Source organism: Martes martes (assembly GCF_963455335.1).
Source record: "Martes martes genome assembly, chromosome: 10".
In the NCBI taxonomy this organism is placed as follows: Eukaryota; Metazoa; Chordata; class Mammalia; order Carnivora; family Mustelidae; genus Martes; species Martes martes.
This window is the reverse complement of record NC_137898.1, coordinates 78199417-78212872: the sequence shown is the minus strand read 5'-3', so window position 1 is coordinate 78212872 and position 13456 is coordinate 78199417. Positions and strand designations below refer to the sequence as shown.

The window sequence follows — 13456 nt, the reverse complement described above, 5'->3', positions numbered from 1 at the left end:
GACTAGAGCCAATTAAAGTGAGACTATGCTCTCAAATAGTGGTTCTCCAAGTGTGGTCCCTGGACCAGCAGGCCCAGCATCATTTGGAAACTAGTTAGAAATGTAAATTCTCGGGCCCCTCCAAGAGCTAACTGAAACAAAACCTGGGGGAGGGGGGTGCTCGCGGTCTGTTTTGTTAAAACGCGGGCCCTCTCCGTGATTCTGATGTCCACCACATTTGAGAACCACTGTTCTAACCACTGCCCCAGAACTGTACATCTGAGGTTCATTCCCTTTCCTCTGGGAAACTGACAACTTGGTCGTCGAGGGAAAGAAAACGGAGCTGCCGATGGTGAAGTTCGGGACCCATCCCGGTGACATCAGCCCTGACTTACTGTACCTAGGGTGACAAGCACAGGTAAACTCTGAAAGAGCTCCGAGAGCACACAGACCTCCTCTTTCCACAGAGAGGAAACTGTTCTTTCCTCAGAAGATCCTGGGTGATCGGTGGGGAGGAAGGTCTATTTTATAGCTAGGACTAACTTGTAGACAGAACGTACTAACTTCTAACCTCCTTCAATAAATAATATTTCGTACATGATACAGTGTTTCCAACTGTGAAAAGCTAGGTTTCTATTAGAACCGGAATTCCAGTTTCTCGGAGAAAGGACATATATGAGAAGACACATACCGAAAACCATTGGTCTCTCTGTTATTTTAATAATAATAATTATTGGGGCACCTGGGTGGCTCAGTGGGTTGGGCCTCTGCCTTCGGCTCAGGTCATGATCCCAGGGTCCTGGGATCGAGCCCCACATCGGGCTCTCTGCTCAGCGGGGAACCTGCTTCCTCCTCTCTCTCTGCCTGCCTCTCTGCCTACTTGTGATCTCTGTCTGTCAAATAAATAAATAAAATCTTTAAAAATAATAATAATAATTATAATTATAATTATTATTATTATTATAGCAGGTATTTACTGAGTACTTTCAAATTGTCCAGCACTGTACATATGCACTGTTCCTTCTCACCCTCATGCAATTCCAAGAGGTGAGAACTATTACCATCTTCATTTCATCCATGATGCTTCAGCAGGTCAAATTACCTAAGATTATACAGGAAGGAGGCAGAAGCGCCAGGAAGCAAACCAGGTCCACAGTTCCTAAACAACCTGGAATACCACCTCCTTTCTCGCTTTAACACACATACTCTCATTTTAAAGCTATCTAACTTTCTTCATACTCTGTATGTTATTGAGTCTTGAGTAGTGCATTTTTATTATTTTTTTAAGCTATTACGCCATGTGCAGTTGCAAAACAGCCCTCAACCACGCTCAGTTTACCCCGACGAGGATGACCCACACTAAAGAATTCATGGCAATACAGATACCCACAACCTGCATCAAAGACAAGAACTGATTTTATTCCCATCATGTGTGGGCAACCTGCCCAGGGAAGCCCTGACCCCCTCCATCCAAGCTAGCCCTCTCTGTTCAGTGATCATGGTTGTCTCTTTTACTGCACTTCGCACACAGAAATGTCCACACCACGACCCCACTAAGGGGTGAGTTCTTGAGAGTGGGAACATGCCCGAGTCAGCTGTGTGCTTCAAGAGCACTAAAAACATGATCAACACCTAAGAGATGCTTATTAAGACTGGTAGCCAGACATACAAATTCTTAAAAGAGGGCAAAAATGAACTACAATTTGAACACAAAATTAAAACTATGGGGGCGCCTGGGGAGGTGCACTCGGTTGAGCACTCTTGGTTTCAAGTCAGGTCATGATCTCAGGGTCATGAGAAAGAGCCCCACGTTAGGTTCCTCGCTCAGCACAGAGACTGCTTAAGTTTCCACTCCTTCTGCCCCTCCCAGCCACACACACTCTCTCTCTAAAGTAAATAAATAAATCTTAAAAAAAAAAAAAATGTAAAACTGGGACACCTGGGTGGCTCAGTTGGTTAAGCATCAGCCTTCGGCTCAGGTCATGATCCCAGGGGATCAAGTCCTGCATTGGGTTCCCTGCTCAGCGGGGAGCCTGCTTCTCCATTTGCCTGCCCCTCCCCCACTTGTGTTCTCTCTCTTTCTCTCTCTCTCTGGGCAAATAAATAAATAAAATCTTTTTAAAAATGTAAAACTATGAAACTTTAAAAGAAAACATCGGAGACAATTTTGGGGACGTAAGCCTAGGCCAAAGCATTCTTAGACATGATACCAAAAGCCCAATGCATAAAGGGCGGCAGGGGGGACCAATAAACTAGATCTCATCAAAATTAAAAACCTTTGTGCTGCAAACGATCCAGTTAAAAAGATAAAAAGGCAAACTACATACTGGAAAAAAATATATGCAAGACATATATCTGACAAAGGACACATATTTAGAATATAAGAACTCTGAGAGTTAAGAGTAATAAAAAACCCAGTCCAGTTAGAACATGAGCAGGACACAAGTAGACATTTCCCCAAAGGGGACATACAGATGGCAAACATGAAAAGATGCTCCACATCATCAGCCATTAGGGTATGCAAATTAAAACCAGGCTGAGACTAGAACACCTATTGGGACAGCTAAAATAATAAACAAATGCAGGTAAGGATGCAGAGAAAAACCAGATCGCTCCTACATGCCTGGTGGGAATGTAAAATTGTACAGCCACTCCAGAACACAGCTTGGCAATTTCTTTAAAAAAAAGAGCATACAACTACCACTCAAAATCCAGCAACAACACTCCCGGGCATTTATCCTGGAGAAGTGAAAACACGTCTATGCAAAACCCCGTGCACAAATGGTCCCAACAACTTTAATTGTAAGAGCCCAAAACTGGAAACCCCCAAGTGTTCTTCAGGAGGTGAATGGTTAAACAAGCTGTGGTATATCCATACCATGGACTACTACTCAGCGATAAAAAAGAACAGACTGTTGATAATGTGACAGCCTGGATGGATCTCATGGGTATCATGCTGAGTGAAAAAGCGAATCTGAAAAGGTCACATACCACATGATTTCATTTCTGTAACATTCTCAAAATGACAGAGAGGGAGAAGAGATTTAGTTGTTACTAGGGTTTACAGCTAGGTGCCGGGAGGGGAGAGTAGACGTGACTGTGAAGGGTGGCATAAGGGTCATCCTTGAGCTGATGGAATAGTTCTATAGCTTGACTGTGATGGTGGTTACCGGAATCCACCAGTGCGGAAAAAATGCAAAGAAGTACATATACACAAACACAGATGCGTGCCTGGAGAACCAGTGAAATCTGACATGTACCGATGTCGGTTTCCTGGTTCTATTGTACTTTGGTTATGTAAGATGTTACCAATGGGGGAAAATGGGTGAAGAGTACACAGGACCTCTCTACTATTTTTGCAACTTCTCTTAAAGCTGTAATCATTCCAAAATAAAAAGTTTTTTAAAAAGGGAACTACAGGCCTTTTACTTAAAACAAAAATAACGAGAAAGAGGTATATACAGCTGCATTACTGGTCAGTGAGATCCCAGAGATTTAAAGGCACATAGTAGGTCTATGTGATTTCATTTTTTTTTTTAAGTTAAATCCAATTTTCCAGAGTCTTAACAGGAATACATTTCCTAACATCTTGCAGCTACTTCCCCATCCCCCTCATAAAATGAAAGAGAAAAAAAAAAGTCCTGATATGTGAACCCCTTTGGGAATCCAGGAGTCCTATCCTAAGTGTCTGGAATGAATAGACCCTGTTACACAAGAACAGAGGCCAAGGGCTTCACAATTTAGAGAACAGGCAAGGAGCCACACACAAGCCCAGGCGTGGCTTCCTTCAACAAAAGTAGTGTACGGACCCACCCACAATGGCCAAGCTTTAAATGATGCCTTTCTTCCAAAACAAAACAAAGTCAAACCAACAAAATAAATTTTTTTTTTTAAAAATCGCTAAGCAAACAAACAGAAACCTCAACAACCTCAGACTGTTTCCAACAAACCTTATAATCAAATATGTCCTCTGAGTTGACCTCCAACTTACCCCTTGCTTTTCAAGTATTCCATTGCCCAGTGAATTCTGGGACACAAGAGCCTACGAAAATTAATGAAAAAATAGGAGGAGAAAAATTATTTAAAACGCTAGAGATTTCCTGACCTGAGCTACTTCCATATGCATTTGAAATGCAGATAGCCACAGGAGGGGGGGGTGCGCGCGGGATGCTACTCTGGGAGAATTTTGCATATCAGAACTACTAAAGGGTCTTACAAAGTTATTTCCTTTTATTGTACAGGCCTGGAAAATCTTTCAGATTTTTACAGTTTTCACTAGCAATTCCCTTGTTTCAGAAGTCATTAATTATTATTTTTTAAAAAGCCTTGTGTTATACAGTACTTAATCATTTTCAAAGTAGTTTCACAAATTACTATGAAGAAAAACAGCCCTGGGACCTAGGGGCTGCACTTCTCTCTGCAACTCTCACCAGCCAGGCTGCCTTCTAATTTCGGTTAGTTCAGCCATCTTTCCCCCAGGCCCTGGGTCCGCTCTTCTCCATAGGGGCAGACTTCAAAACAAAACAAAACAAAAAAACCCACATCTCTACCAAGCCTCCAGACTCACTGGCCAAGGGCAGACACTCTCAAGTCTCATCAGCAGAGTGCCTTCCCATAAAATTACTCACATTTCTACATTCATGTGCTTTTCTCAACGACAGCCCTTTGAAATCTCATTTAAACTGAAAGTCCTCCATTTGCTTCCATGAAAAGATGTATTTTTGAATGCTTTGATCTCCACATGCCCTTCCGTACATTAGTATTCTTCACCTTCCACCAACAGCACAGAACCTAAAAGACCAAGACTTCTATGCATTTTAAAAAGAAGAGGGAGGATGAATTAAAACCGTGGCACCTTCTCTCCCTCCTATCCATTTGCAGAGTTTGGGTTTCCTTATTTATCCTGAGAAATGTATCTCACAAAAGTCAAACTATACCCATCCTAAAACTAAATATCTCCCAGAACCCACCAGGGAGACTAGAGGCATCTCTAAAACTTCTACTCTATGTCTTCCTCCTTTTCATTCTGGTCAAATCAGTGGTTTCCAACACTTTACTCCTCGGCCAAAACAGTTCAAAGTGTATTCAACTAGTGTTCCCACACAATTCCCATAAAGATGTTCATGGTAGATGCACGAACATGCTCAGAACACTGACCTGGGAAATAAATGTCAAATTGGTCTAGATTCTTCAAGAACTTGCAATCTAGGGAACCCCCTTAATCCCTGCCCTAGGTCTGCCATCTACCGGGAGCTATTGGGGTCCAGCAGCGGTGGGCTGCCAGGAGTGGTCGGCAGCCAGGGGAAATACTAAGTCAGTTTGGCAGGGACCCACAGGCCCTGCAGAGAGCAGTAATTGTTCAACATCTCAAGCCATGACTTTTCACTTCCCGAAAAGGAAGGAAGTTTTTTGGGATAGCAGCTATTAATATCCCTCTATTTACTCGCTCATGGCAAGTAACGCTGTCTGGGGTAGTCCAAAGCATCTTTAGAGATCATAATTGGCTCTCGTGACCTCCTACGTCCGCTACCAACCAACGACTTTATAAGCAGTACAAAAACTCGATTCTCATAATATGCCCTGAAAAAAGGAAATGGACAACCATGTCGGCACTTGATCGGGACAGAGCAAAGCAGTTGAGAGACCAAGGGCATAAAACATTCAGTCCCAACCGCGAAAGCCACAGGAACAGGGCGCCCCTCTACCGAAGCCCCCTGTCCAGGTGATCCATACGGTAGCCGAGCATTTTCCAAAGCACTGCCATTTGAAGACAGGACCCCAATACCCAAGCCCAAATGGCAAAACCCTCAAACAAAAATGAAAAGGGAAAGTCTTCCCAGCCACCAATCAGGCCACTACAGAGTAGGGCGTGGCGCGGCGCGGGAGCTGCGGGTAGGGAGCCGGGATTCCCAGCCTGGCCTCCTAATGGGGAAAATTTGGAAACGTCGTGGCGAGCTCAGAGCAGAAGGCAGAGGCCCTCGAGGTGGGTGCGCGCGCGGCGTCGTGGGTTCCACCGCCTCTTGCTCCAGCCCTGCAGCCTACGGGGCACGTTCGGCCCCTGCCCCGGCGCAGGGCCCCCGGCTCCACAGGGCTGACATGGGCCGACGTGCCAATCTCCCTCCTGCCACAAATGTCACATTCCAAGAAAAACCAGTTCCACTTGGAAAGCTTAATTTTTCCCCCTTGAAACCAGATTCTTTTAAAGGCACTAACAGCGAGGGAGAGCTAAGTCTAACTCCCCAGTTTCTAAGAAACTTTTCCGGGGAGAACAAAGGAGCAGCAGCGAACGCGATCCGAGCCCCCGGGTCTGGAGCGCGACCCCCTGGCCGCCCCCACCCGCCAGAGCCGAGACTTCCCCGCGGGGCAGGAAGGGTCTGGCCGGGGCGCCGCATCCCGTCGGGCGGGCCCGTGTGCGCGCCTTTGTCTCGCGCGGAGGGCAGCGGCCACCGGCGCCCCGCTTCCGCCCCTTCCCTCGGCCGCCGGGAGACCCGCGCGCGGGCGCGTCCCGGAAAGTGCAGGCATATGGCAGCCCCCTCCGGAAAGGCCAGCCCCGCGTCGGGGGCGCGCCCGCACCTCGGGACCCGGGCCCAGCGGGCCCACACAACTTCCAGGCTCGGATGGGGCGCGGGGCGGCGCGGCGATCCGACCCGCCGCACCGGAGGCCTGCAGCGCGGCGCGGGAACAGAGTTCCGCTTCTTCTTCTTTTTAAACCAGTCTGGGTAAGGGAGAGCAAGATTGCGGTGGCTGACATTCCCGGCCACCCGCGCCGAATCGGCTGCCCAAGCCGCTGGGGAGCCTGGCCGATCTCCGCTCCGGGTCCCCCGAGGAGGAGCCCCGTGCCGGGAGCAGCAAGGGGGTGAGGGAGCACCGGTCGGCTGGGTCCCCCGCGTGGGAGCCTTGGAGGCGCCCTCCCCGCACCCTGCGCGGGGACTGGTTACCTTTCACCGCAGACTCACAAGTTTCCCGGCGCAACTTTGCCCTCCACATGAGGCGACCATGGCTGGCTCAGTGGTGCGGCTGGGGGAGGCGGCCGCCGGGCAGCGTGCTGGGCATGGCGTGGGGCAGCGCGGGGAAGCGGCGCCCGACAGTCAGCCCCATTCACACAGGAAGGAGAGAAATGCCAGGGCTTCACCTCCAGCCGCGAAGCCGCCCGCCGCCGCTGGGTCCTAGAGCGTCCCGCGCGCTCCGCCGCCGCCCGCGCTCCCCGCTCCCGGCTCCCCGCTCCCCGCGCTCGCGCCGGGGAGGGTCGTCGGGCTCGTCACGGTAACCCTACACTCCACCCCCGCCGCGGCGCCCGGCCGCTGGGCCCTAGAGCCCGCCTGCCGCCGCCCGCCTCCCCTCCCGGGCCGGGACCTCGCCTGCTGAAATTGCCCGGAGCTCAAGCTGACGTGTCTCCCCGAGAGTTTAGGAGGGCGACAGCCTCCGCCGTTTTGTTCCCTGCCGCGGCTTAATTAATGTCGGACTCAACAGTTCTCACTCCGAGTCTCTCCCTTCCCAGCAGAAATCAGTTTCCCGGTCTGCCGTCAGTGTCCCTATTAGGGTATGTTTAGGATTTTTTCTTAAGTGGAATTTCCAGGTGAAAAGCGGTCAGGCTTCTCTTTGCATTCCTCAGGCCCTAGTTCACACACTGGGATTGGGTGCCGAGCTGCTAAATTCGACTCTGTTGTCAAGCAGAAGGGCCAAAACAGATCTTCTAGCCTTAGATATTAAAGGTTGGCAGAACTGTACGTCCTGTGGTCACAAACCCACGGGCTGTTACCTGCCCTGGTGGAAACACAGAAAGTGACTCTGGAAAAACGTTGCCGATTCTGCCCCACCTCTTAAATCAGGCTGTTATTAAGAAACGCTACTACCCATCCCATTATACTCAATTATACTGGGCATACCTCTGGAGCCTTGATCTGGGGACCTGGAACAAGGCAAGCATAGCCCTCCTCCCTAGCTGTTAGAGACCTGCTCTGCTGCCGCCAGGTTGAGAGACCAGGGAGTAGAATAGTTGCTGCGGAAGATGTTAAAAGGACAGTCTGTGTACACCACACCTCTTCTCTTGTGCTCCTCTCCTCTCTTCTCACTAGACCAGGATTTCTTCTGGGATTCCCGCCTGGACTGTAGCAATTACCCAATTAGCCTGCCAGTGCTTGTACCCTTATGCTCAATTCTGGTGGACTGTGTATCCTGATTCCAGTCTGTTCTTCTGATTCATCTGATGGCTCAGTGAGTCCGCTCTCAAGATAAAACCCAAATGCAGTAACGCAGCAATCATGTATCAAATACCTACTCCATTTAAAGTCAGCTGTGCTAGGCCTTGATAGCTCATCAAAGAAACAAAAGCCGCAGCAGCTCACCAGCCTTGCTAGGGTTTATTTAAGCAGACAAGATATGCAACCAGAAAACAGGAAAGCGCTGGTGATGCCTGGAAAATGCAGAGAAAAGGGGAGGCTTGAAGGGTAAGTAGCATTTGTAGGAAATGAGTCTAGAGTGGGGAAAAGACAATGGATAGAAAAAGGAGGGAAAGAAGGAAGGAAACTAACATTTATTAACTGCCCCCATTAGATAACACACTATATCCTAGGAGGCAAAAAGTTAATAGTTACAAGCATCCACTGCAACAAAACAGGTATAGGTTGAGTGACAGCCCACTCACTGTGTGACCTTGGGCAAGTCACCAGACTTCAGTTTCATTTCATTTGCAAGGTGATGGAAATAGCCATGGAGTAGAGGTTGTTAAGGTTGGAATGAAGTAACAAATAAAATACTTAGCATAGTGCATATAAGTGTCAAACGTACATTTGTTATTATTATTTCAATCAACCCTTCAATAGCCCTGTGAAATAGGGAGCTGATCTGGGAAACAGTCCCAGGAAGCAATGACATGTGAGGTCCAGGCAAAAGGGATGGGAAAGGAAGAGCGAGATACCATCCAGATACCAAATCTTTGAAGATACCAAGTACAGTGAAGATACCAAATCTTGAGGCAAGAATTTTACTTTTCCCAGTGAGTTAGATAGGAGGAAGAAAAAGGTAATCAAGTTAAGCCAGTTTTGAGCCTGGGCCATAGGAAGAATGGACCATTCCTGGAAGGATGGGTCATTGGACCAAGGCTGGGAGAAGCTGAGTGAAGAGGAAGGACTGGTTTGAGAAAGATCTTGAAAGACTTCACTGTCCTCTGGGCAAGAGGAAAGAAGGAACAAGAACCTGGGTAAGAAGCAGAGAACAGAGATGTAGAGAAAAATGTAAATGAAGCTATGAATATTGATTTACTTGGAGGATGCCCAGGACAACAAAAATAATAAATAGGGAGAGGAGGATGAAGAAGAGGGCAGACTGCAGAAGGAGAAGAGTGGGAAGGTTTAAAGTCACGGAAGCCAGAGGAAGTTGTGAGAGGGTCCCTCTAGCAAGGGCTCGGGATTCCCAGACTTCCCATGAAGTGGTGGGCACTGCTTGTGGGCCCCACAGTCAGCTGACTGCAGCAGGTGGACCTAGCCTGAGGTCTTCAAATTGGATACCAAGGAATAACACAAGGGCCAAATACATGGCAGGTCAATCTTTCCCCTCCATGCACTTGAGTTTCCTCAACTATTAACAATCACCACAGCAAATATAGAAAACAAATAATCTTCCACATCAACTATATCTGAAAAAATATATAGCTGGGAATCTATTGTTCAAGAACTAAAGCCTGAGAAAAAGGCTTCAGATTTGACCAGCAGCGGGTCATTAATACCGTCTTACAGTGTATTTGGTTGTAGACTGCAACATGTGGCTAGGGCTAAACAGAAACAAAGTGTGTGGACAACCGAACCTGAACTCTGCTTTACTAGCGGTAAGGTAGCTCACCAGACAGCATCTATGTTGTCTTTGGGTCTAGATACTCACTCTAAAGGTCAGCATTCTTTCTAAAGTGACGCGGTTGTCTTTTACTCACTCCCAGGAAAGACAAGAAGGTGATGGAACAATTCCAGCCCTCTTCGGGACAACGCAAAGAACAGTCTTTAACTCCAAACAGGGCACGTACTAGGATGCTCCAGACCAGATGACAGAGGCATCCAGGGGGAGGAGAATGCACATGGTCTTTAGAGTCAGTCCTGAGTTCTAGTGCTGGGTCCACCTATTTCCAGCTATGAAGAGTAACATAACATGAGCCTCAGCCTCCTCCTCTGGAAAATGGGAATAACTTCACTTACCTCATTGGCTTATTGTGAGGGTTAGATACTATGTATCAAGTGCTAGACACACAATAGAAATCCAGTAAAAGAAACCCTTCTCTTCTCCTCCAGTGATTTGAAACACCAAGGAATTGAAATTCTCTATTAAAATGCAAACCTCCTGGGGTGCCTGGGTGGCTCAGTGGGTTGAAGCCTCTGCCTTCAGCTCAGGTCATGATCCCGGGGTCATGGGATCGAGTCCCACATTGGGCTCTCTGCTCAGCAGGGAGCCTGCTTCCCCCTCTCTCTCTGCCTGCCTCTCTGCCTACTTGTGATCTCTCTCTCTGTCAAATAAATAAATAAAATCTAAAAAAAAAAAAAAAAAGCAAACCTCCTTTCCCCTCACTCTTCTTCTCTGCACCCTCCAAACACACCCCTTAAAGTCCTTGTCAACTACTGCATGGACTAGGATGGGCCCTAAGAATGGGCCTGAACTTGCCAGGAGGGAAACAACAGATGGCAAAAAGGTCATGACCACACCAGGGACAGTTCCTGCCAGCATCACCTAAAACGGATCCCACTCCATTTGGGAGTCGCCAGTCAATGCCTGCTGAGTGAACAAACCAGTGACTGGATGTAGCGCCAGGCTGTCCTTATCAAAACGCTTGTTTTGCTTCCAGAACACGTAAGATTTTTTTAAGCTCAAGTTCTGTAATGCTTCCCAAAGTGTGATTTATAAACCGGAAATGTACGAGGTTCAATGTCTGATGTCCCCATCTCCAAATTCTAGAGATTCAGGATCTCCAAAGGTATCATCCTAGAATCCGTTCTGACTCCTGGCACACTGCAATCTGAGGGGCACGAGCTACAGTCTCTGACTGGCTCCTTGGGGTCACGGTGCTCTAGTGATTCTCCTTCAGAAGCATTCACTACATCAGAGCTTAGTATGATAAAGGTCAAGGATGATGGGTGGCATACTAAAAGCTAAAAATAAAGCATTATAGGAGCACAATGGAGTGACTGATACTCTGAAGAAGGCAACTAAGAGGTTCCAAGAAATCCGAGGGCTGAGAGAAGCAGGAGACTACCAGCAAAGAGACATGGACACAGGAAAGGAAAGCACATGCTGTCCTGCTTCTCAGCACTGCCTTTGAGCCCCTTCTGCTTCTTGTAAGCATACAATGATCATGCCCGCCACAGGTATGATCATTGCCATATTACTGCCCGGCAAGATGGTTTTTCCTGAGCTTTTCTTTCAGTTCTCTGTTTTACAGGGACAATGGTTGTGATTTTTTCCTGCTTGTTTCCAAAGACAAAATCCTCTGACACATGACCTGCCTCCATCTTGCAAGTTGTTGACAGGAGCGAAATTCAGGGAATACTGGGAGGGCCTCCAGGAGATGGGGGGGGGGGGGGGGGCGGCAGGGGATATTGTGTGCAGAGAGGGAGGAGCAAGGGATAAGCCTTTGCTGGGCCAGACAGACTAAGAATGGAACAGTAAAAAACAAAGAAGAGGAAGACGTCAAGGGCAAGTGGAAATACACAAGGTATGGCACCTCTGAACTTCTGGAAATACCAGGTGCTGCTTTTAGGAGGAACTCACTGTCATATAACAGAGTAGGTAGGGCATTTGGAAACCCTCCTCCATTTGAAGCTTACCAAGGACTCTGTTGATTATGAAAAAATTTCCCAACAAATATCTACTAAGTACCTACTAAGGGCCAGGCTCTGTGCTACCATCCTACACAGGCGTTAGGCTCGTCTATTAAGTTATAGATCTCAGGCCTGTTTGTCTGGAGGTTTTTAATTTCACCACCCATAGCGACACACCAGTCTCTTCTTGCCTGTGGCTTTTTCCTGTGAGTGTGTTACCTAGTACACCCTCAACACCTAGTTTGATTTATAGAAAACACAACCAGCAGAGGGTAGACACGATCACGTCCAGGGAGAAGGCACACACACACAAATGCTAAGGAGGGAGAGTACCGACAATGTCCCGGAACATACCTGGGGTCAGATCCTGACTCAATAGCTAGGAATTCTTTACAAAGAGGCTGGCAAGTAGCAGGTATTTAATAAATAATGATCATTTCAATTATTAATTGCTACTCTTACTCTAGAAATCTTGGGAGTATTGAAAGCTCATAGCTCATACTTTTTGGTTGACTCGTTTCTCAAGCTCTCTTAGTAGCAGCACTACTAACATTTTGGACTGAGTGTGTCCCTTGTGAGGGACTGTCCTGGGCACTGGAGGGAGTCTTTAGCAGCACCCAGTAGATGCCAGGAGGAACCTCACCCCAAGTGGGGGCAACTAATAATGTCTCCAGATATTGCCAAATGTCTCTTATGGGGTAAGATTGCCACCCGCTGAGAACCACTAGGTTATAATTAATGGTGCCCGTTTACAGGCTCTGAAGCTTCTGACCATATTGATCATTCTGTTGAGTTGTTGGGTGGCTCCAGCTGCAGACTAGCAGGAGGAAGCCTCAGTTTGGGTCATCCTGCAGCATATCATGATAAGGTTATTTCTTCCTTTTGCTCTTTTCATGAAAAAAAAACACAAAAACCTAATTATGTTTTTCTCTATTTCCAAGGATGATGTAGACACATTTGGGTTTCCCTAAGCTGGAGTCATAATGAGTTTCTAAAACAACGGCAACACAAAATCACTATGAAAAGCAAGGATTGTCACAGTAACTGGCAATAGCTCAGATCAGAATGTTCGTACTTGGGGCGCCTGGGTGGCTCGGTGGGTTGAGCCTCTGCCTTTGGCTCAGGTCATGACCAGGGTTCTGGGATCGAGCCCCGCATCGGGCTCTCTGCTCAGCGGGGAGCCTGATTCCTCCTCTCTCTCTCTCTGCCTACTTGTGATCTCCATCTGTCAAGTAAATAAATAAAATCTTAAAAAAAAAAAAAAAAGAATGTTCGTACTTAAGAGCCCTTGTTGCCGCCATTCTGAAAAGGACGTTTGGGTGTTTTATTCCGAAAACATGTCCTTTCTGTTCTTAGCTACAACAACAGCAAGAAGGAAGGCCCCTCTACAACCTGTACAGGAGTTCTGGTTCTTTCTGGAATATGCACTAAAGATGACATGTCTTATACTTTAAATGCCAAAGACAGAGAAGTGGGGAAACTCTCACCATTCTTAATGGCTCCAACCACTCCCGATGGCTCAGTTCAGGAGAAAAGAAATTATGTTACAGCATGAAGTCTGAGTGGGGGGAAGAGTTCAGATTTACATCTTAACTGATAAGTTGTCCATCCAGAAACGCAGAAGTATTTATTGTGTGTCAGTGATAAAGCCAGTACCACGCTAAGCAAAACAAGTCTTC

General features: G+C 47.3%; 1 protein-coding gene across 2 annotated transcripts in view; it reads right to left on the bottom strand.

Moving 5' to 3' along the window:
- AMOTL1 (angiomotin like 1) overlaps positions 1 to 13456 on the bottom strand; it is a 154016-nt gene that overhangs the window by 87129 nt on the left and 53431 nt on the right. Inside the window, exon 1 of one of the 2 annotated variants that reach the window (XM_080816055.1) lies at positions 6918 to 7025. The exons of the other annotated variant lie outside the window; for it this stretch is intronic. Within the exon in view, the coding sequence (XP_080672181.1) occupies positions 6918 to 6966 (49 nt within the window). The 5' untranslated portion in view covers positions 6967 to 7025. Of the gene's footprint in view, positions 1 to 6917; positions 7026 to 13456 lie in introns of those variants that run through there. 2 annotated transcript variants of the gene reach the window in all.